General features: G+C 40.2%; 1 protein-coding gene across 1 annotated transcript in view; it reads right to left on the bottom strand.

Annotated features, from left to right (window-relative positions):
* LOC118826568 (RNA-binding motif, single-stranded-interacting protein 3-like) overlaps positions 1 to 25048 on the bottom strand; it is a 115588-nt gene that overhangs the window by 84605 nt on the left and 5935 nt on the right. Inside the window, exon 2 of the mRNA XM_036597572.1 lies at positions 6977 to 7134. Within this exon, the coding sequence (XP_036453465.1) occupies positions 6977 to 7134 (158 nt within the window). The remainder of the gene's footprint in view (positions 1 to 6976; positions 7135 to 25048) is intronic.

Genomic DNA, 25048 nt, shown 5'->3' with positions numbered 1-25048 from the left:
TTGCTAAATGAAAGGGAGTGAGGAGCTTAGTTCAAACAGGTAGCACATTTTAAACGAATGTTTGAAAAGAAATGTGAACGGATTTGTTTCCATCAACTGCAGTAATGTACAAATTCCTGAAGATAACATGTTGTACATCATGTATGGAGTGTAGAATGGATGTAGTGGAATCTTCACTGAGATCTCTGAGAAGAGCAGTTTTACAGTCACTTGTCAGCTGAATCTGACTGTCGCTCAGTTCAGAGACGCTGGGCAGAGTGGAGTGGCCAGTGTTAAACTTAATGAGGGATGAGGTCACTGTCCCACTTCATCGTTACCCACCGAACCCCTGCGAACACCATCACAGCAAACATTTCTAATAAGCCATTTTACTGAATGTGACTTTTGTTTCTGCTACATCATCACTTATTCAAAAAATCCATTTCCTCTTTTATGAATAAACCAACTTTTCCATCCATTTATTTGTAATATTTAGGTATTTTTCACGAATATCTAGCTATTCCATCCATTTGGGTGGGCTCCCAAGTGGCACAACGTCTAAGCTTGGCTCTGTCATGAGGAGATCGCGAGTTCGATCTCTGGTGATGCTACAACTGTCCGTGGCCGGGAGTCCAAAAGAGCACAGTTGTCCTCGCTCTCTCCGTGGGTAGTATGGCCCCCCATCTCCCCCCATCACTTAGCGTGACGCTAGTCAGCGCAGTTCAAGCAAAGTTCAGCTGTCCAATGACGTTGCGCTTGTGGCACAGGTCTTGGAGGAAGCCTGTGTTTGCCTTCACCGTCCCCAGCGCTGGTGGTATCATGTGATTGGGGGAGTCCTAATTAGTGGGTGGAAGTGGATATGACTAAATTGGAGGGAAAATCCAAACAAAAAAAAGTAAGTGAATTTCAAAGCAGGTCTTTGAGTTTCTTCCCATCAAAAACTGGAACCAAAAACCTAAAAGTCAGTTGTGAATGAATCTCATTGACTTTCTCTGGTTCCAGCCCAGTGAGTGATGTGTGATGGTGCGTGTCCATGGTAATGTTCGCTGTACTGTGTGCCTTATTGATCATGGGTTAACGGGTGTGTGTGTGGTGGTAGTCAGTGGATGGTGTGTGGAGTATGAGGAAGTGTGTTTGGTTCTGCTGGATTCTCCTTCAGTGGAGATAATTGTAGTGTTTCTGATGATTGGATTTGCTGCTCTGTGAGGAGGAGTGCCTGGGCTGATGTCTTCATGCTCTGTGATGGCTCAGTTCTGCTGGATCTCCATTAAAACCAGAGGGCTTCATCTTCTCCATTCACCTTCAGCTATTACTGACAGCACCCCAGCAGGATGATGACTAAACTACCCACAATTACTCCACCACTGCTCCACTGATACTGTTTTTTTTTTATTTGTTTGTTTTGGTTGGATCCGAAGATTCCTGCCTGTGATCTTCGGTACATCATTGTCACCAAGTAGCTGATACAGTGTAAAGCAACAACTTTCTATTTTACTTTTAGTTGTTGTTGTAATGTCATGAATTTTGCAATACATAAACAATATTGGCACCGAATGTCTCATAGTAACACCTGTACTGCAGAAGCTAGTGGAGTAGTCTACAACAATAACTTATTAATAAATAAGCTAATAAATAAGCACTCCAAAGCAGAGAAAAAACACATGGCTTTGCTTTTAGAAAACACTTATAGAAAACCTTCTATAAACAATCCTTTATCAACTCAATTTGGACTTCTTGAAGGAAACGTGGTGCTTACAAGGCAACTTTACTTACATAGCAACTTTCATACACTGCTGTCATTCAAAATGCTTTACAAATGAGAAAATACAGAGTCAGAAAACCACAGAGTTGTTTCAAAAAAGTACATGAGAAGAGAAATTAAAAACATGATGAAAACAGATTTAAGAGAGCAAAGCATTCCATTAAAAATCAAATTGGAAATTAAATTAGTATAGTTAAAAAAAAACTAATTGAACATTAAGAATTAAATCAAAAGTTAGTTCTAAGCAATGAGTCACAGAATTCAAACAGAATGAGGACAGAAAGAAAGAAAGGAAAAAGAAAGAAAAAGAAAAAAAGGATGAATATCAAAAGCAAGAAAGAAAGAAAGAAAGAAAGAAAGAAAAAGAAAAAAGACTGAAAATGTAAAACATGAAAAGAGAGAGCAGTGTGCAGTAGATGCATTTTAAACCAGTTCAGCCAATCAGCTTCAAGCACATTATGATGTCATCAGCTGTGGTTACTGGAGTTCAGACTGTGAAAAGACTTCACCCCACAAATCTTTGGAAAAATCATTTTAATCTAAAATATTTCACAAAAATAAATGATAATTTATTAGTAAAAGTGTTGATAAACAATTCAAGAACCTTTCACCAGCGACATGAACTCGCATGACTCATCACTACTGTCTCTGTGGTTGGCATGGTGAGCCAACAACAATTAGCATCTTTAAAAGCATCTCAAACTGGGCACACTGGGCTCCAGACATCACGGTTATGTGTGGAAGCTCTCAGTGTTTCAGCTCCTGAATGAAGATCTTCACGTTTCACTTTTCAGAAATGGAGACTGGCATAACCACATCACTGTTTCCCTGCTCTGTGGGGACTAAAGGAAGTCCTTTTTTAATTTGCTTGAAACATTCTGCCCTTTTTTTGTTGTTGTCATGGTTCGAATAAATTGGAAAAATAAAAAAAAAGAACAAACATGTCACGTCCAATGTGTCCACTTTTAATGTGAACAAAATCACGTCTGAATATTTCACATTTTCATGCCATTTACTCCCATCACATTTGGTGTGTAACAACCACTACACTGGTTCATTTCCCTCATTCAGTCTAACCTATTAAGTGTGAGAGTTCAAAATTAATGACGATTTAAAGCTGTTTACTTCGTGAATGTGTTCTAGTGCAATACCATTATTTCCTGGGCTGCAATACCTGAATCGCCAGTAGGGGGAGTAAGGAGCAGTAAGGGGAGCAATGAACTCTCTTCCTCTTCATTCATTAAGTGCACCTAGCGAAGAGAGGTTGTGTTGGCGAAACTTCCTTTTTAGGTGGAAATACTGTTTAAAAGTAAGTTCAACTGTTTGTTCAATATAGTTTTATATTTGATGTTAAAGCACATTTGTTGAAAAGCAATTTGTCCATTTTTTATAAACCACTATACATATGTTAGCAAAGTTAATAGTTAATGGGGCTGTAGCTACATAGCAGCCATTTTAAAAGAAAGAACAATGTAAAGCTACACTCTGTCCATGTTATATAAGCAATAATAGCCTGAGTTAACAGTTCAATTGTTTAGAACTGTAAACGAAAACAGTATGTGATGTGAAGCTAAGCTGTAAAGGATGCATTTTGAAGATTCACAGAATTATTAATGTGTATGTTGCTGAATGCATAGCACAAGAGAAAAGGTATAATATGAACATTCCAGTTAGCATTTCTTTATGCTTTGGGACTGGCTGCTGTTGAATTAGGATGGTTTTGTAATGCAGTGTGTATGGAAACCAGACAAATGGCGCATTTGTACTTGTTTAATACTTATTTCATTCATTAAATGAACATTGTGAAGAGAGCTTGTGTTGGCAAATCTTCTGCTCACACATCTTCCTTTTTTAGAGCATTTACATAAGCACTTTCCTACCTCACAGCCTGTACAGTGAAATGTACAGTACTGTGCAAAAGGCCACCTAAAGCTGTTTATCTGGGGAGCAAGCATTCATTTGTTCACAAAAAAACACTAATATTGGAATCAATACAAATAACGTTACTACAAAAGGTAGTGATTTTATGTATGTCAGTCATTTCCATTTCCAGCCCTCCCCACAAGAAGCCCAGTAATAACTGTAGTTACAATCCAATATCTTCAATTGCTAAATGATAAAATGTCATCAATAAACTTCAAATGATCTAATCAGTACCACATTGTGTTAAATCAGGTGCTGCCGATTGAATTTAATAAATGAAAAATCTATGATGGCTGGAGACGTGCAGGAGAAATCTGAAGCTTTGTTCTTCACACAGCTCACAAGAACTACATTTTCAAAATAGGAAACTTTTTTTTTTTACTGTACTTTTGTCTATTTTATTTATTCTAATTATATATGATGTTTTACAAGTTCCATAACGTGCTTAGTTTTATTGCTGGTGGTCTGAAAACCCATCACACCGAGATTTATTGCACAGTTGGCTTTGTACAGATGAAGGAAGGGCTGTTCACTGTTTTTTACTTACAAAGCTCTACTGAAACGCTTCCGCTCTACATTTCATCTCTCCTTCCAGTCAAGAACAAATGAAATATGTATTAGACATAATGAATGTCTGGTTCTGAATGTACTATTCTCATCTACAGAGCTTAATGAGAAAACGTTTTTTTATTCAAGGCCCCATTAGTGTGGAATAACTTTCCACTGAGTGCTGAAACACATTTACCTTTGTGCCAATTTAAAATACTTTCAAACAACCTGATAGATGAGAGCTGTATGTGTTTTTCTTCATTTTTATCTAATTTGTCCTGTTTGTTCCTGTTATTTATACGCTGTAGATATTTCACATTGCTTTTTTGTTCTTAATGTCAATAGCAATGTTCCCTTATTTTAATTTACTATACACGTATATTTGAGATAAATGGTTTTAAACAATGTGCTTTGGGGTCCAAGACTTTTTCACAGCACTGTGTTTGAGATATTGGAGGGAGTTAATGGGATGTGTGAGTGTCTTCTGGTGTAATATGTGCAAACTGGAGTGTGCAGGGTTAAAACTCCAACCCTGCTGCAGCGCTCATTAAAAACATATTGCTCTTGTCCATTGTGTCCACTGGGACAGCAAGACATATGTTTGGAACGCCTTCTCATCACTGCTGATCTCATTAAAACTCTGAGTTGAACTTCCATCTTTATGATCCAGAAATACAGTGCCAGCACATCCAGCCCAGTCTAACGGCTGCTCCATGATGAAACCTTCCAGTATACCTCTACAGTATGTGTGTAGTAGATTGTTGTCGACTCAGCACTATGTGAGGTAGTAGCAGCCCCTTATGAGGTGCAGGTCTCACTAAGGGATTTCTGCTTCCGTTCTGCCCTGGGTGAACTGGGTCAGGACCTGCTTTGAGCATCCTTAAGTAGCAGTGCAATGAGACCAGCTCCATACGTCTCCACAGAGGAGCACTTCTGAGAGAAAAGTTTGAATAAAATAAGAAAACAACAACAACAAAGTTCTACCTGCCTTCAATCTGATCTGTAGAACACCTATTGGCAACAGAACCAAATATCTACATTTTTAACATTTTTTCAACTGTGGATCACTAAAAAGCACAGCATATTTAAATCCAGAGCAGGCCAGATGTTGCTCTAGAGATGTTATTCTAGAGTAGGATAGTTTTTGCTCTGCAGCATTGCTTTATATTATGCCAGATGTTTTTTATAGAGTAGGTCAGATGCTGTTCTGTTGCTCCAGAGATGCCATTAGAGATGTTGCTCTAAATACAATGTTGATGTTGATGCCACAGTAGGGTGGCTAGTTGTTGCTCTAGAGCGAGCCAGATGTTGCTCTAAATATTTTTCTGTAAAGTAGGCCAGATGTGTTAGAGACACTGCTACAGAGTATGGCAGATGTTTCTCTAGAGTAGGTCATATGTTGCTTTACAGATATTGCCATATTGGAGTAGGTCAGATGAGACAACATTATAAATTATGGCAGAAGATTCTCAAGAGTAGACCAGATGTTTCTCTGGAAGGGGGTCTAACGTAAATCAGACATTGCTCAAGAGTAGCTCAGATGTTGCTCTAGAAACATGCTATGGAGTATGGCGGATGTTTCTTTAGAGTAGGTCAGATGTTGTTTTAGAGATATTGCTCTAGAGGTGCCACTGTGGAGTAGGTTAGACATTGCTCTACATTTGTTGCTGTAATGTAGGCCAGGTGTTGGTCTAGAGATACTACTTTGGAGTAGATTAGATGTTGCACTAGAGTAGGACAGATATTTACCTAGAAGGTGGTCTAAAGTAAATCAGATGTTGCTCTGTGATATGTTGCTGAAAAGTAGGCCAGATGTTAGTCTAGAGATATCACTATAGAGTATGGAAGATGTTTCTCTAAAGTTGGTAAGATATTTAGGAGATGTTAATCTAGGGGCCTCACTGTAGAGTATGTCAGATTTTGATGTAGATTACATCAGATGTTGCTCTAGAGTAGGGCAGATGTTGCTTTGAAGTACACCATATGTTATTCTAAAGATGTTGCTCTAGAGACGTCAGAGTAAAGAAGGACAGATGTTGCTCTAGAGATGACACTGTAGAGTAGGCCGGATGTTGCTCTAGAGATGACACTGTAGAGTAGGCCGGATGTTGCTCTAGAGATGACACCATAGAGAAGCCCAGTCATTGCTCTAGAGATGCCACTGTAGAGTATGCCAAATGTTGCTCTAGAGATGTGGCTGTAAAGTAGGACAGATATTACTTTAGATATATTTTGCCCTAAAATTGGCCAGATGTAGCTTTAGAGTAAATCATATATTACACTAAAGAAGGTCAGACATTGCTCATGAGTAGGCCAGCTGTTTCTCTAGAAAGACATCCAGCCAAAAGCAGCTCTGTGGTCAGAAACTGACCACTGATGAAGGAATAGACTAATGAAAAGTCTAGTGGCTAATACAAACTGCAAATCAACAGATGAGCTACTAACTGTACATGAGCAAATTGGGGTTAAAAAGGAGGGGTTTCTGATAAAGTGGCCAGGGAGCATGTTGAATCTGGTGGGGAAGGCAGATGCAGGTGGTTTCAGCAAATGGAGCTTTGACCCTTGTTGTCGAGAGCTGCACACTGAAGCATGAGTGATGTAGGATCAGTTACAACGTTCTCCTAAAATGATAGTGTAAATAGTCAAAACTTCATGTCTGTTTTGTATAAATGAGTACAGTTGTGCTTTATCTAGACTCACATTCTCCTCATTTCAGTACCGTATGAGTGGATGGACAGGCTCTATATGTGTATGTGTACTCACGGTTGACAAAGTTTAATGAGGTCCTGGTCAGTAGTAGCCGGTGAAAGGCCCCGGATGTACAGGTTTGTTTTGCTGAGCTGTTCCACTCCACTCTGGTTGCAGCTAGTGCTGCCTGGACTAGGCGGGGCCATTGGATGTGAGGGTGGAGCATATGGCTGCTGGAACACAGAGAGAGAAGGGGGAATACTGTGGTAACTCTGAATAAGAACACAAATAGGTTGTTTTGTTGGTGGGAATAACTTCAGACTCAACAAAATCAAAAAAGGCCTGCAAATCAACTTTGACTTGAAGTACAACTTGGACTACAACTGTACACTGTATTGATTTAGGACTTGAATTGAGACGTGCCTGAATTACTTGGGACTTGAATGGGTACTTGCTTGTCCTCACATAGGACTTGAATGAGGATTTGCCTGTACTGGCTTGGGACTTGAATGAGGACTTGCTTGTACTGAATTGGGGGATTTAAATGAGGATTTGGCTGTACTGGCTTGGGACTTGAATGGGGACTTGCCTGTACTGACTTGAGACTTGAATGGGGACTTGCCTGTACTGACTTGAGACTTGAATGGAGACTTGCCTGTACTGACTTGAGACTTGAATGGGGACTTGCCTGTACTGACTTGTGACTTGAATGGAGACTTGCCTGTACTGACTTGAGACTTGAATGGAGACTTGCCTGTACTGACTTGAGACTTGAATGGAGACTTGCCTGTACTGACTTGAGACTTGAATGGGGACTTGCCTGTACTGACTTGAGACTTGAATGGAGACTTGCCTGTACTGACTTGAGACTTGAATGGGGACTTGCCTGTACTAACTTGGGACTGGAATGGGGACTTGCCTGTACTGACTTGTGACTTGAATTGGGATTTGCCTGTACTGACTTGGGGGATTTGAATGAGGACTTGCCTGTATAAAGTAGAACGTGAACTGGGACTTGGGACTTCAATTATGACTTGCCTATACGGACTTGTGATTTGAACTGTTACTTTGGTATACTGACTGGGGACTTGAATCAGGACTTATTAAGACTATTAACTACAGATTTACTTGTTCTCACTTCAGGTACTTACAAAGGCTAAAGGAAACAGACACACACACACACAAACATACACACTAAAAAAAAAGATAAACATACACACACACACACACACACACACACACACACACAAACATACACACTAAAAAAAGACATACACACTCACATAAACACACTAAAAAAGATAAACATACACACACATGCAGAGGCATGTGCACAAGCAAGTACTCCATAAATACACCAGCCTCTCTCTCTCTCTCTCTCTCTCTCTCTCTCTCTCACTCTTTCTTCACTTTCTCTCTCCAGCCGTATGAAATTATGGGTCATATATCAAACCCAGGCCAAACCATTTACATGCAAATGTAGTCCCTCCACCCACCATATTATTCCACTGTACACACAGCACAGCAAGAATGAAATGAATCTCTCTCTCTCTCGCTCTCTCTCTCTCTGTCGTTCTAGTTCTCTCATTTTTCTTGGCTGTTCTCCTGGTCTAAAGGAGTGTGTGCGCTCAGCCCTATTGATTCTCTCTCATGTTTAAGGTCAGAAACTGAATTCTTACACAATGAGGCACTAAAGACTCCACACATTACCTACTGTACAGAGGCAGAGAGAGAGAGGAGATATGGGAAGGAAAATAAGAATAAAAGCAAAAGACAGAATGGAATGAGAGAATGAAAGAAAGAAAGAATATACAGAAGAATGCGAAGTGAAAGAGGAAAAGACTGAAAAAGAGAAGAAGAACAATGAGAGAAAAAGAGGTAACAGTGAATAAATACTGAAAATTCACCTCTCCACTCACACTTCAGTGCAAAACTGGCTCCACACGCTTCAGCTCTAAACCAGTCCACACACTTCAGTACTAAATCACTCCACACACTTCAGTACTAAACCACTTCATATACTTCAGCTCTAAACCACTTCTCATACTTCTTCAGCTCTGAACTACTTCTCATACTTCTTCAGCTCTACACCAGTCCACACGTTTCAGTGCTACACCGCTTCACACGCTTCAGCTCTAAACCAGTCCACACACTTCAGCTCTAAACCAGTCCACACACTTCAGTACTAAATCACTCCACACACGCTTCAGTACTAAATCACTCCACACACTTCAGTACTAAACCACTCCACGCGCTTCAGCGTTGAACCACTTCACATACTTCAGATCTAAACCACTTCTCATACTTCTTCAGTACTAAATCACTCCACACACGCTTCAGTACTAAATCACTCCACACACTTCAGTACTAAACCACTCCACGCGCTTCAGCGTTGAACCACTTCACATACTTCAGATCTAAACCACTTCTCATACTTCTTCAGTTCTAAACCAGTCCACACGCTTCAGTACTAAACCGCTTCACACGCTTCAGCACTAAACCACTCCTCATACTTCATTACTAAACCACTCCACATACTTCAGCTCTGAACCACTTGTCATACTTCTTCAGCTCTACACCAGTCCACACGTTTCAGTGCTACACCGCTCCACATGCTTCAGCTCTAAACCAGTCCACACACTTCAGTACTAAATCACTCCACACACGCTTCAGTACTAAATCACTCCACACACTTCAGTACTAGACCACTTCATATACTTCAGCTCTAAACCACTTCTCATACTTCTTCAGCTCTAAACCAGTCCACCGCTTCACACGCTTCAGCAGTAAACCACTCCACACACTTCAGTACTAAACCACTCCACGCGCTTCAGCGTTGAACCACTTCACATACTTCAGATCTAAACCGCTTCACACGTTTCAGTACTAAATCACTCCACACGCTTCAGCGCTAAACCACTTCACATGCTTCAGCTCTAAACTAATCCACACACTTCAGCACTAAACCACACTCTTTAGTCCTAAACTGCTCCACACACGCTTCAGTGCTAAATCGCTCCACATGCTTCAGTACTAACCCTCTCCACACACGCTTCAGTACTGAACCACTCCACATGCTTTAGTACTAATCTGCTCCACACGTTTCAGTACTTTACAGTACTAACTTAGTCCACTCTGTCTAACTTAGCCTACTGTAATAGCCAAACCCCATATAACCAAAGACAATTAAGTCTCTTATAAAAATTCTTTCAGTCAGTCTCCACTCAGGAACATCCTTTCATCATTCTGATTAAAATAAAACTTTTGTTCTGCTAACTGGCATCAGATGTCCTGAAACTGGTGGAACTAAATGCCAAAACACAGCATAACAAACAAGTGATTATTTATTTTCATGTATTTATTCATTTATTTCATTCAGTAAATTGGAACTGATTTCAGGACAATAGCTGAATGTTCTCCCATACAGCTGCAGCGTCTTTCCAGCATGTGTTTTCAGTTTTGTTTCTAAGTATTACGAGTGGCAAATCATTTGTGGAGTTAAAGACGGTCAATTACTCTGTGTTTGTGTTATTTCCCAACTGCCTCATACATACAGATCAAACACAAGCCTCTGCTGTGGGTTTGGATGTTGGACAGTAGACTGCACAAAGAGAGAGTGTTGTCAGGTGGTAATGTATCATATAGAGAATTACCACTTAAACAGGAAGCTCAGAGGTTTAGGTGGCTAAGAGAGTCACTCGCTCTTTCATTCAGTTTAATGGACTTAGAGAGATAGAGAGAAATAGAGATAATAGAAATACTAGAAATGTTAGTAGTGATAATACGGCTGTGAGCGGCAATCATCGGGGTCCAAGCACCACAAGTCCAATCAGGCGGTATGAAGCCCTGATGTTTATAATAGTTAACACTTCTTTGATCATTTTTAAGTTTCCGTTTCTTATGAAGATTTCAGGATTGAAGCATCATGATGCTGACATGTATGACTTTTTCAGCTGCAGCTCAGTTGGGATTCGAACCCAGCACATTCTCTTCAGATGAGAGATGTTTACATGGCAGCAGTTCAGGCTTTGAGACAGTTTAATTATCGGTGGCAATAAGGAGCAACATTTTAGTATAGTTAGTTCTAGACTTACAGTCATTTAATTATTGGGAACTTTTATTAAGAATTAATTTAGCAAGTCATGTTCCAGGTTTGGTCACAACTGGACAGTCCCTGATAGAATTATAGCCCTCTTAGTCAGACCACGCACCTCATGCTGATAGATTCATGTGCTGCAGCCACAATGTGTCAGAGGTCAACATTTTTAGGTTATTTTCCTACAGACTTGAATTTTTTTCTACACCAATTTTAAGATAATAGAATGAAATTTTAAAGATTAGTTTAAAATGACAAAAGGGATTTACTGATTTACCTTTGTGTTTTAAAAAGGGAAGACTCTATATATATTTCTCCCACTCTCTCTCTCTCTCAGTCTATTATCTCTCTCTCTCTCAGTCTCTTATGTCTCCCTGCTCTCTCTCTGTGAATAGATCAGTGTGTTAATTCATTAGTGCCGGATGATTCGCTCAGCAGGTGAGACACACACATACACACACACACACAGTGAAGTGCAGCAATGGGTCAGCAGCTCTGTATATGACACACAGACATAAGTAATGTGAAATAGCTGCATTTTTCTCCAAAACTGTTTACAAACAGTGATTTCATGTGCATAGAAACTATACTAAAAAGCAGAAGCTATGAAATATTTACCCAGCAATTTATGTTGGCTGTTTACTTCAAACCTTGAGTTTGAATAGGACCAGAATCCCTAATCAGGGGTGGAAAATACAAATCTATTTCTAAGTTGGGACGCTGTGCAAAATATAAATAAAAACAAAATGCAATGATGTGCAAATCATTTAAACCCTATATTTCATTGAAAATAGTACGAAGACAACATATCACATGTTAAAACTGATCATTTTTTTTGGTTTTGAAAAATATATGCCCATTTTGAATTTGATGGCAACAACATGTTCCAAAAAAGTTGGGACGGGGCAACAAAAGGCTGGTAAATTTGTGTAATGCTAAAAAACAGGTCAGTAACGTGAGTGGGTATAAAGAAGCATCCCAGACAGGCTGAGTCTTTCAGAAGTACAGATGAGGAGGGGTTCACCACTCTGTGAAAGACAGCACCATCAAATAGTGCAACAATTCAAGAATAACGTTTCTCAATGTAAAACAGCAAAGAACTTTTGCTTTTCATCATCTACGGTACAGAATATCATTAAAAGATTCAGAGAATCTGGAGAAATCTCTGTATGTAAGGGACAAGGCCAAAAACCAGTATTTGCTGCCTGTGATCTTTGGGTCGTCAGACAGCACTGCATTAAAAACAGACATGATTCTGTAGTGGAAATCACTGCATGGGCTCAGAAACACTTCTGAAAACCACTGTCTGTGAAAACAGTTCATCACTGCATCCACAAATGCAAGTTAAAACTCTAAAACACAAATAAGAAACCAGATATAAACAGGATCCAGAAATGTTGCCGCCTTCTCTGGGCCTGAGCTCATTTAAAATGGACTGAGGGTAAGTGGAAAAGTGTCCTGTGGTCCGACAAATCAACATTTGAAATTCTTTTTGGAAATCATGGACACTGTGTCTTCCAGTCTAAAGACCACTCAGCTTGTTATCAGCGTACAGTTCAAAAGCCAGTATTCATGATGGTGTAGGGGGGCATTAGCGCACATGGCATGAGTGATGTGCACATCTGTGAAGGCACCATTAATGCTGAACGATATATACATGTTTTGGCAACATATGCTGCCATCCAGACAACATCTTTTTCAGGGAAGGCCTTGATTATTTCAGCAAGACAATGTAAAACCACATTCTGCATGTATTACAGCAGCACTGCTCCATATTAAAAGAATCCGGGTGTTAAACTGACCTGCCTGCAGTCCAGACCTGTCACCACTAAAAACATTGTGAGCATTATGAAATGAAAAATACGACAAAGGAGACCGACGAACAACTGAAATCCAATATCAAACAAGAATGCAATACATTTCACCTTCAAAACTACAGCAGTGTCTCCTCAGTTCCCAAACGCTTACAGAGTGTTGTTAAAAGAAGAGGTGATGAAACACAGTGGTAAACAGGCCCCCGTCCCAACTTTTTTAGAACATGTTGCTGGCATCAAATTCAAAATGAGCATATATTTTTCAAAAAACAATAACATTTCTCAGTTTCAACATTTGATATGTTGTCTTTGTAGTATATTCCTTTACAAATATGGTTTACATGATTTGCACAACATTGCATTCTATTTAAAATAAAAATAGAATACAATGAGACAAAGCGCATAACAACTCAAACATTACAAACAACTCAAGACATCACCGTTACATTACTCAGATATCACCCTTACATTACTCAAATACGTCACTGCTACATTACTCAAATACATCACTGTTACATTGCTCAAATATATCAGTAACATTACCCAAAGATATCATCACATACTCAATTACATCACCATTACATTACTGAAATACATCATTGCATTTCTCAAAGATATTAAGCATTACATTATGCATGCATTACCATTAGAAAGTTTATTATCTATTCCATTGTCCTTTTCCCTCCCTTTCTCTCTCTCTCTCTCTCTCTCTCTTTGTTTGAGTGTGAGGTATTTACGAGCATCCTGCTCTTTTTCTCTGTCATTCCCTGCAGTCAGACAGTAAATAACCCAATAACAAGACATAAAAACCCACAGCTAGAATACATCTGCTTCCTCCACACTCTAAATGCTCAATACAGAGAGAGAGAGAGAGAGAGAGAGAGAGAGAGAAAGTAAGCAGGGAGGGTTTGAGAAAACGAGGAAATAATAATCATTTTAAAGTTTTGCAACAGCATCAGCCATTAACAGGCAAACCAGTTAGGAAAGAAAAGAAACAGAAAACGATCAGAAATTCCAATTAAACTGACTGTTTTTGTCACTGTCCTTTAAAGACTTATACACTATATGGTAAAACATATGTGGACCAACATGCTGTATGTGTATAAAATCAAGCACATAACTTGCAGCCTCCATAGACAAACACTGGCAGTAGAGGGTCGTACAGATGAGCTCAGTGACATTAAAGGTGGCACTGTCACAGGATGCCACCTCTGCCACAAGTCAGTTCATGAAATTTTTGCCCTGCTAAATCTGCCCCCGTCAACTGAAGTGTCTAGGGACAATATCAAAAATCTACTATCCTCTGTTACATCACTCACTACAGAGGTCCAATCTGAATCTGGAAGCAACATCAGCACAAGAACTGTGCATTGAGCATTTGAGCATTGAGCATTGAGCAGCTGCACACAAGCCTAAGATCACTATGCTCAATGCCAAGCGTCGGCTGGAGTGGTGTAAATCACACTGCCACTGGACTCTGGATCAATGGAAATGTGTTCTCTGGAGTGACGAATCAGCTCTCTATCTGTCAGTCTGAAGATGAATCTGGGTTTGGTGGATGTCAGGAGAATGCTACCTACTGGAATGCATAGTGCCAACAGTAAAGTTTGGTGGAGGAGGGATGATGGGCTGGGACTGTTTTTCAGGGTTTGGGCCCCTCAGTTCCAGTGAAAGGTGATGTTAATAAACAATAAAGACATGGTTTGATGAGTTTGGTGTGGAAGAACTTGACTGGCCCTAATAGAGCCCTGACCTCAACCCCATCAAACACCTTTGGGATGAACTAGAACGGAGATTGTGAGCCAGGCCCTCTCGTCCAACATCAGTGTCTGACCTCACAAATGCTCTTCTGACTGAATGGGCACAAATTCCCACAGAGACTATCCAACATCTTTTCAATCCAACCTGAGCCACTCTAATATGTGGTTCTAGATCAGATGCATATCCGATTAGTGCCCATGCCACCAGATGAAAGTCATGTAGTCCCTTTTCTTATGGGTGGTCCGGGACCCCCCCAGACCCTCAAAGTTCATGCACCGGACCTCATTTGACCTTGTAATTCAAAGGATAAAGTGACGTTTAGATCAATAAATAAACAGTGGACACGGCAAATTGCCTTCGGAACATTTTGGTTCCTTCAGAGCAGAACAGCTATATGAGCTAACAGCAGGGGGCTACATGACCTCTAGCCTGTATTAGCGCTGTGCTACGCTACAACTCAGACTGACAGACAAACACACTTTACAATACAACACCACACCAACTCCAGCAGCACGTTAGCACTATGCTAAGACATTAGCATGAGGCTTAGAAACAAAACAAATAAAAAGAAAGAAAACTCAAGCATCTAAAGCTGGAGTTCCCACCAGTCCAGGATTTCCCTGAACAGTTTGAGATTTAGACTGTCTGTCCAGGAAAAAACTAATTCCATTCCTGGACACAAAATGCCCAAGAGTCCAAGAATTTTTAGTATGTAAGAATGACCTATGAAGTTAAAACTGATATCTGTGTACAGAGAACAGGTACAGGCAGGGCCGGTCTTTGTGCTGGGCAGGTACGCAGCCATCTAGTGCTTCCATGAGACCCTTGGTCATGGTTATGATGGACTATTCCATGTGTTATGTGATAATTATGACAACTGCATAATGACAGACTTGTATGTCTAAGGAAATTACGCTATAATCTACATTTTGTAGAGGAGCTTCTACGGTGTGATTTTCTAGCTGTTGAGAGTAACGCAAAAACAAGAAAAAAAGCAAAAGTGCTTTATTAGTGCTATTAACTTTGATTCTTCAGTCAGGACAGAGTGCTGCCCAGGCTCAGCAGACCGGACTTAATGCTAGTGTTAATGTTAACATATTACTATTCAAAAAAGAATATGTTACAATTACTAATTATTTTCCTACAAATAAAATAATTATGTTACTTATTAGTATAATTTACTATTTAGTATAAAGCCCGGGCTTTTAGTCTAGTTCCTTGCATGGTATTGCTTCTTTTCCCAAGAGCTACTGAGCGTTATATTCTTCTGTCTATTGTGATTTTTCCGGTTTTCGACTCTGTTTGCTGTTTTTGACTTTTGCCCTTTTGCCTTTGCCCTTTGGACTTTGTTCGCCTTATGTTTGTCTTTTTGTGTTGTTTGCCTTTGCTGGATTTGACCTTCGAATGCTTTTGGACCACGATATTGGATTTTGACTCAAACATTAAAGCCTCACTCTCTTTTTTTAACCGCGAGCGTCTGAGTTATTCGGCCGCGTTACAAGCAGATGCTTGTTTTTACTGCCAATACAGAAAGATAATTTCACTTAATAAAATGACTGACTGAAATTAAATTAAGTTAATAATAAATAAAGTTAAATAATCTTACAAAATGCTTGCAACAACCTAAAAATCAATATACAAAAATAAATATTACATATTTCTGTATGAGTGTGCAAGGTACCACGTTTTCCAGTGTAGACAGTTGCACCACTCAGAAGTCCAGAGCTATTAAAAAAGTGTATCCATGGTGCCCATTTTTGTCTATGGCCCAGAGGCATTAAATATCCCCCCTGTGTACAGGCCAATTGTTTGGGCACAGTTTGTTTATGCACTAGGCAGCACTACCACATGATACTTAAGGAGATTAGGTTGAACTAAGGTTGAGTGCTTAATCTGTTAAAAGGTGGGCGCAATGTTTCATTACACACTTTTATAACCTAAGAATGGCTCAACCAATTCGCATTGAAGTCCCTGAAGTTACTGAATAATAAGCTTTAGTATATTATAAGCCTTGAATTTTAAAGGGTTAAAGTTGGAGGTAAGTGAATACCATTTGTTTTGTCACTGATAACACTACTTCGCTAGTTAGTTAAAATCTCCTATTAACATGGGATTCAATTCTGATGATAAATAGTTAGGATCTTTGGCGGCTAAGTTTTACTTAGTCTTTAGCTATTTTCTGGTTTGTGGATAGTTTGTATTTTGACTTGATGCATGGATGTAATGTTCAGACATCCTGAAGACTTTGTGATGCGATACTGAACACTTATTTGATGCTAGGACATGGTGCTGGGATATCTATGCACTGTGAGCATATTAAATCAAAAATTAAAGCTGGACGTCCGTCCCACCGCCGTCTTTTAAAGATCAGAGCATAAACTTCGTCTCCTCTGCAGACCAGTTTCTGCTCCGCCATGTTGAACGGTATAAACTTTCACTATGACGTGACGAACATGATCAGAACGGACTTAAACTTTCCGATAGGGAATGTAATCAGATACAGGCGTTTACACGGATATTATTCTTCTATTTAACGGATTATTTACAGGATTACTCACCTCGTTCAATCGGATAGATACTGAATTCCGAATGGCCTCAATCGGACTAGACTATTCTGATTGATGTGTTTACATGGACGTATTCTATTCCGATTGAGCTATTAATCGGTTTATTAAGGGATTATCAGGCTGCATTTAAACGTGGCTCATGATGGAAACTGATTTTCAGAATAAGTGATGACGCAGTGGAGACCAAAGTCATGTTTCTGCTCCATCTGATGATAAAAACCAGCAACAGATGAAAATCAGTCATCTCAAACTACAAATACTGCACTGAATATTACATCACCACCAACAGAGCCACTGCTGTGTTAAAGGACTGTTTATTACAGGTGCGTGTATCGACACTGTGTCTGGACTGGTGTGCATGTGGGGGTCAGTGGGTGATGGAGAAATGGCACAGTGACTATAGCCCTCAGTAAACCTTAGAGACAACAGAGAAGAGAGAGAGAGAGGGAGAGAGAGAGATAGATAGAGAGAGAGAGAGAGTTCTGACCTCATCTGAACTTGAATTAGTCCTCATCTTCACTCAGTGAGATAATTTAAACCTGGACGTTTTCAGAATGTTAAAAAACAAAGATTCACACACACACACACACACACACACACACACACACACACACACACAATCCTCCCAAATTTTCACACTCACACAGTCACAAGGTGCAGTAAATACTGTAATCACACTGTACAGATAAAATGTGTGTGTGTGTGTGTGTGTCTGTGTGCGCTCATGTTCTTGGCAGACAGCACAGCTATCAGTTTCTGGCTCACACTCCACACACACTCCCCAGAGTGTGTAATCGTCTCTGCACGTGTGTGTGTGTGTGTGTGTGTGTGTTTGTGTGAACTCAATGAACTCTTCCATCTATTACTTCACACACACACACACACACACACACACACACTGCGTAGTGCTCCCCAAAATTTGACTCCAGACTGTAAGATTTTCGAGCAGATCTTTTACTGATGAACTGTTTAAACCGCAGCTCAGCTGAAAATCCTTATTTGCTCGTTTCTACACAAGCTGTAAATGTGTGTTTGTTTATGAATAATCACATCCATAACCATTCTTTTAAACAGCATGGAATGTGTAATTATAAACAGAGTCACATAAAACCAACTGTGCTTTTGGAAACAGGTCAGATAAAAGTAAAACTAAGTTTGCATTTGTGCTGTAACATGTAACACAAGTAGGTAGTAAGTTTACCTCGTCTTAGCCGAAAGTCTGTACAGTCTGAACAAGCAGCAACGCAAAGACTACACTGCAAAAAACGGCATCTTGTCAAGTGAAATGATCTGAAATCTAGTCAATATGTCTAATATTTCCCATTTTGAGATGGTTGTGCACTTATTATAAGATTATTTAGCTTATTTCTAGACACTTTTCACACATTTTAAGTAATTAAGTAAAATTCTCTCACTATAACAGCAGATAATTTTACTGGTTTCAAGCACATTTCTTAGAACAAGCAACTTTATCTGCCAATATAGTGCGATAATTTTACATTATAAAATTACTTAAAGCAAGTAAAATGTCTAGAAATTAGATAGAAAGTCTTACATTAAGCTTACAACAATCTCAACAGGAGAAATACTAGATTTATTGACTATATTTAAGATAATTTTACTTGACAAGAAACCATTTTTTGCACTGTATGTATCCACCATGTCCCAAGATCACTGCAACAAACTTTCAATAAATTTATCATACCTGTGAGCCTTGCACAGCTAAAAATAAACGCTCTACAGTTTCTTGCCTTTCAGAGATGGGGATCAACATGCACCACATGTCTGAAGGTGGCCACAGTCCCATGTACAATCCTTCACTGCAGATCCTGTACAGGGATCTCTAAAAGCTTCATGGAGAACAGACTCGATCACATCGACACCTTCAAACCAGCCAAAGAGCTTCTGTGAAGGACCTTCACACAGACACCATACAGCACCTTCTTAGATGCATCCCTGAAACCAGCTATTCATGGAAGCTCCAAGGAGAGAAGTGCCCCTTCCTCCTCTGATAATCCTCTGCTTCAGCAGTGATAGGGAGAGATGGGAAAGGTTCTTGGACTGGGTTGCACAAGGTTTGTGTACGTTTATACTTAAGTTTGTCCTCAGTTACCTCTTACTAAATTTGGTTGTACCTAAAATCCATAAGCCCTGTCTTAACTCGTAACAACTAACTAACACATTTGTCGCTTTAACATGACAATAACATGTTCAGAACCAGTTAGTAAACCCGCTGTCATGGAAACGCGACGACATAGAAGGGAATGATGTGAACAAGTTAAACTGAATAAAGCTAATGATCTACAGCCGCTGTCTGTTTATTCGTTAATATTTCCCTAAGAAAACCAAATATGCAGCTTTTTAAATGCCAGTTTTTGGATAACCGACACAACAGCAGATCAGTTTAGCCATTTGTGCAGCTGCTGAGTCTCTCTGAGCTGGAGCTGTGGGTGTTTAGCTTCATGAGTTTAAATCAGGGCGATGATTAGAGCTGTGAGTAAAATCACAGTGTATAGTGTTTAGAATTTCTAGCTCCATAACTGAAAAAGTCATGTTTTTGGTCTTTTTTGTGCTTTCTATGTGTTTTCTGATGGTTTCCACAAAACTTACACCTGCTCAGGGGGGTATAAATATTTAGTAACTACTAAACTCAACGTTAAAACTAGTTTGTGGTGCAGCTCGTTCTGATTTAATAATGCATAAACCTGAATTTAGTAAACATTTACAACTAGCCTACATTTGGCCACTGGCCTCTACCCGAGTGGTGCTCCAAAGCCACCCTGAAGGAGGCAGGCAGTGCCGAGATCACCTCTGCCAGGATTCTCTGCAGCAGCTGAACAGACAGAATTCCCATCTCAGAACTTAAAACGTCGCTTGATTTCAAGCCTCAACAAGCTCTCAGATCTCTGAGTTCTGTAATGCCTGCCCTTTGAAAGCGCAGGCGGATACTTCTGAAAGCTAGCTGGAATTAACAGATTATAAAACAGAGGTTCCTCTTCAACAGAAGAACACAGCTGAGCCTCAGTCCTGGTGGTCCTCAGTACCAAGAACCAGGCCCTCAGTGTGGACTGATAGAAAGCAGTGGTCCCAGACAAGTCCTTGTCTTTCAGCCACAACACAAACAAATGCTTCTCACTGCCCAAGTCCTCAACTCATCATAGAAGAGCACAGGGTGTGGCAGCCTCAGCCACCCCTGAGCCATACAAGAGTCTGTGTGCTGTTTGGAGTCTGAAAGCCTTTATTCAGCTAGGCAGATCAATCAGACCCTGACCTCCCTCATTCCCAGGCAGATAAAGAATGAAGACATGAGTGCAATGTTTTGGCCAGTCTAAAAAACAGTCCACCATTCTTCTTCGGAATTCTCCAACTTCAGAACCTGTGCCACAGCATTGAGGCAAACAAGTTGTTGGCCATCAAGACTGTCCCCTTGTAGGACTGCTGAGGCAGGACCCAAGTCCATTGAGACAACTTAGCACAGACCTTCTCTACAGTTCCCTCCCAGTTTTTATCCTGATATTCTGCTGTTCCTAAAAACACACCAAGATACTTCAGCCCCAGCAACCCCTATCATAGGCCTGCTGTCTAGTGTGGGACCTCTGCCAGTGTCCCATGATAAAACTCAGAGTTTGAGTCAAGGCCTGAACATCCTCTTCCTCTCTAATAAAAAGTTACAGTATCTATATATGCAGACAAGACCACCTTGTCACCTAATCCTGACATCACCAACCTCTATAGCTTAGACCTCAACTTGCCTAACAGATGCTCAATTGCAAGCCTAAATAGCTACTCAGACAGAGGACATCCCTGCCTGAGTCCCCTCTGAATCTTGATCAGGCAGCTAAGTTCCCCACCAAATTTGCACCAGAATATAAAAGCTGAACCGAGGACACAAAGTCTTTCCCCACCCCAAAGCTTTGAAGAGCACCAAAAAGATAAGAATGATCAACCCTGTCGGATGCCTATTAACAGCAAGTCAAATGAAGTCACACTACACAAGTCAATCACATCACGGTAAAAGAAAAGATTGTCCATTATAGTGCGACCGTGTGCAAAGTAAGTCTGATTAGCATGCACTGTTTCATACATGTGTTGCTTTAGTCTGTTATTTAGTATTTTATAGTCAGTACACAATAGTGCTGCATATCTCCAGTTCTTCCGAAGTCCTAAATAAACCTTCTTAGGAAGAAGAGACAGCACTGCTCGTGTACAGATAAGAGGCAGCTTCCCAGCATGCATGGACTGCTTAAAAACTTCAAACAAATTCATACCAATAATATTCCAAATGCTCTTTTAAAATTCAGCTGGCAGGCCATCAGTGCCTGGTAAGTGCCCAATGGAGAGCTGCTGGACAGCAGAAGTCAATTCATGAGTTTTAACATGCAATGTCCCCAGTTTTGGCAGCCCCTCCAAAAGCTCATCTCTACAGTCAGGATTAGTAACATCAGCACTGTAAAGATCTGCATAGAAATCCGCTGCAATCTTTCTCATCTCAGCAGACACAGAAGTCAAGAGTCCTTCAGGCGCTGAAGAAACAGCATGAGATTTTGCTGTGTCACCTTCCAGTCCAAGTTGAAGAAGACAGTCGGGGCATCCATGTCTTTGATAGTGGAGAAACACACTCTAATTAGAGCCCCTTTTGCCTGCCTGTAAAGAAGCAACTCTAGAGCCTTCCTTTTCCCTTCCAATAAATTCCTCCCCACCCCTATGTCATTCCTAGTGATCATCTCATCTTCTACCATGTTCATCTCATCTTCTACCATGTTCATCTCCCTCTCAAGCCCCCAGACTGTACACATCACTGCTGCTGCCGTATGTACAGTAAACTGCTGACAAAAAGGCGTTATTTATTTACATATCTTGCCTGCCTCCCACCATAAACCCACATGGTCAAAGTCTGCTTTCCTTATTCTACATCTTTTCCAAAAGGGTCATGAATCAGCATCCCATTAGCATGACCGTAACATATCTGTTTTCTTGTTCTAGCCAACATTATCATGAATCATTAACGTTTTAAAACTAAAACTTTAACAAACTCCTACTTCCTAAGTAACCCACCGAGTATCACAACAGACCGTGTGTGAGGCTAGTGTAAAATCTGTAGTGCAATCCCAGTCTGCCCCACCACCACCAGAATATTATTGTCATGCTGCTTTGTCGCACTCCTCAACTTCTGGAATAATCTTACCTGCTCAACGCCCTGATTATGTGCATTAATATTGACAAAAAAGAACCCTGTTCCTCTACAGCAGGTATGTCAAACTGGGGACCGTCTGGCCCAAAGGTCTGTGGAGATTAGCATTTACCTTCATCTATTGCTCTGAATTAAGTTCATGAAGGCTTAGTTGATTAGCTGAGGAGATGAATCAGTGTGTTTATTGAGGCAGCATGCTGAAATCTGCAGTGTTTTGACCCGCGAGGACTGGAGCCTGACGCATGTGCTCTAGCGTCTACCTGTACACTTAAAAGACAGAAATACAAAAGAGAGAAAGCATCTTCACTGAGTTAGTCAGCGCACTTCAGTTTAACAGGAGCGTTGCCCCACCGTAACTTCGCCAGAGGTGAAATCTTTTGTTTGCTCAGTTCATTTTCTGCATCAGGAAAGAAACCAGCGACCTCCACTACCTTTCCAAAATTTTTCATCCAGCAACATGTTTATCTCTTGTACTGAATAGAGCTGTTGATCCTCTCCAGCCTGAGATTCTTGGTCAGAAAAGTCTGAAGAAACCCCCTTATCCTCTCTATCCAGTACCACTGACGAGTCTACGGACTCTACAGACTAATCAACACCCACCTCACCTCTGCTAGCAGCTTCCACTTAAGCCTGTTGAAGCATCACTTTTCCCTGCTCCTACACTTTCCCCTGCAGAAGCCTGGGATCCATCTTGATATACCATTTCTGGCCTTTTCACTCCAACTTCATTACCAGAGACTGAGACACGTTCTCCAGTGGGAGTCACAACATTCCCGCACTCTAAACACCATGTACTCCTTGTGCTCGTATATAGCATATCATCTCTGTTCAAAGAATGGTAACTTTGCAGGATAAGGCAAAGATGTTCTTTTCTTTTAAGGTTAGTTAATTTAAAGAGATTTTATTCCAAGTAACATTTCTAGCCCTGCAATGGACTGGCAGCCTGCCCAGGGTGTTTCCTGCCTTCCGCCCTTTGACGGCTGGGATAGGCTCCTGCGACCCAGAAGGATGAGTGGTTTAGAAAATGTGTGTCTGTGTGACATTTCTATTGGTCCATTCATCCTGAAACGTAAAGAACAGCTGCCATGTTTAAATGATGTAGAAAAATAAAAATCAACAAAAATGGATATGTTTTGCTTTGGACAATGCTGATTTACTATCTGCTTTCATAAGAAATTTAAACAAAATGTCCCGAGTGAGTTCATTCAAAAACATCAGCACACGCTGTCTAAGGGACAAAACAAACCAAAAGGCCAGACTTTTGTCTAATATCTATACCCATTTTGCCAAACCATCAAAGACCATGTACTACATCATGATGGGAAAAGAAGGGGATATGTTTGAAATTGGTAGCTTAGCCATTGACGAAAACAGCAAAACAAATGTATAAAACAGTTACCGTGATTCTCTGTTCGACTATCGGGCGGCTGGTGTCTTCTCCTTCATAAACATCACCACAGCCTTATTCATCCTTGAAGCCAAGGCGATGTTCTCAGATCCTACCAAACTCTGCTACCGCCAGTAGCACATCCTCTAAGATAAAATCTAAGATACTAACAATGAAAAGTTTTAGCGCTGTAAGGGTAACCAAGCCTTAAAACCCAAAGAGAGGAAATAAGGTAACTCAAACTGTCACAGAGACAAAGAGACAGCGAGAGGGAAAGAGAGCAAGAGGGAGAGAGAGAGTGTATGAGGTGTTAAAACCTCTTTATGGTCCAGATGTTTGGTGTTATATGACCGTGTCTCATAAAACAAAAATAAAACTGCCAGAAATCACAAACCACACCCATGTCCACATCTGTGGGGTCCAGATTCCACCAGGATAATGAAAACACAAATATTGCGTGGTTGTGGGCATAGAGGTATAGACAGCGGCTAAATTAGGATCAGGACTCTTGTTTTTACATGAATGTCAAGAATGTGGGAACAGCATAATTTATGTTTCATTCTTGGCACTGATATCATGAACATGTGATTAAAACTGACAGCCTGGCCTGTTTATGTCTTCTCGTTTGCTTGGATGTTTTAGTCTTTATTGTTTGCTGGTTTTGGCATTGAAGTTATCTCAAATGAAAGTCAGGCTAAGGCCTTTAAACGAGCCAAATAAACTGTTCCAAACAGTGATGACCCATTTGACATCAACACGCAAAATTGCACGATTGTGAAAATTGGCAGAACACAAACAAACTCTTCTTATGAACCTTTATGGGTGGCCTTGTTACTCATATGTCTTTGAGACATCAGCATTAATTATATGTGATGAATTTAAAACACAATCTCCACCATATGGACCATTTTACTGAATTAGTTCAAACTGCGCCCCCACAGTAAAAAAACTATTTAAACGTATTCAGAGCTTCGATATTTTCATTAAGATTGTGTTCTGATCTGTCTAATCCCAAGGCATTAATAGGGATATTAATAATCTAAATATATACACAATCATCATTTATAGGGTACTCTCTGTTGGGAGCTGTCTGTCCCAAACCCTAACCCCTAAATTTACATGTGGGAAAACAATAATACTTTTATTGTTTTGGTTTTTTTTTCTTTTTTACAAAAGATGTTTTGATTTCTTTTAAAGTGAGAGTAATGTTTTTGATTCGTCATGAACTTTTAAGTAAAAAAAACACTTTATTCAAAAGTGCTGCCCCATGTTTTTCATGTCACTACCAAAACACAGAGTTTTAGTCTGTGGGCGGAGCCTTGTTTTAGCCA

This window comes from Colossoma macropomum, unplaced genomic scaffold, assembly GCF_904425465.1.
Source record: "Colossoma macropomum unplaced genomic scaffold, Colossoma_macropomum, whole genome shotgun sequence".
Classification (NCBI taxonomy): domain Eukaryota; kingdom Metazoa; phylum Chordata; class Actinopteri; order Characiformes; family Serrasalmidae; genus Colossoma; species Colossoma macropomum.
This window is presented reverse-complemented; position numbering and strand designations above follow the sequence as displayed.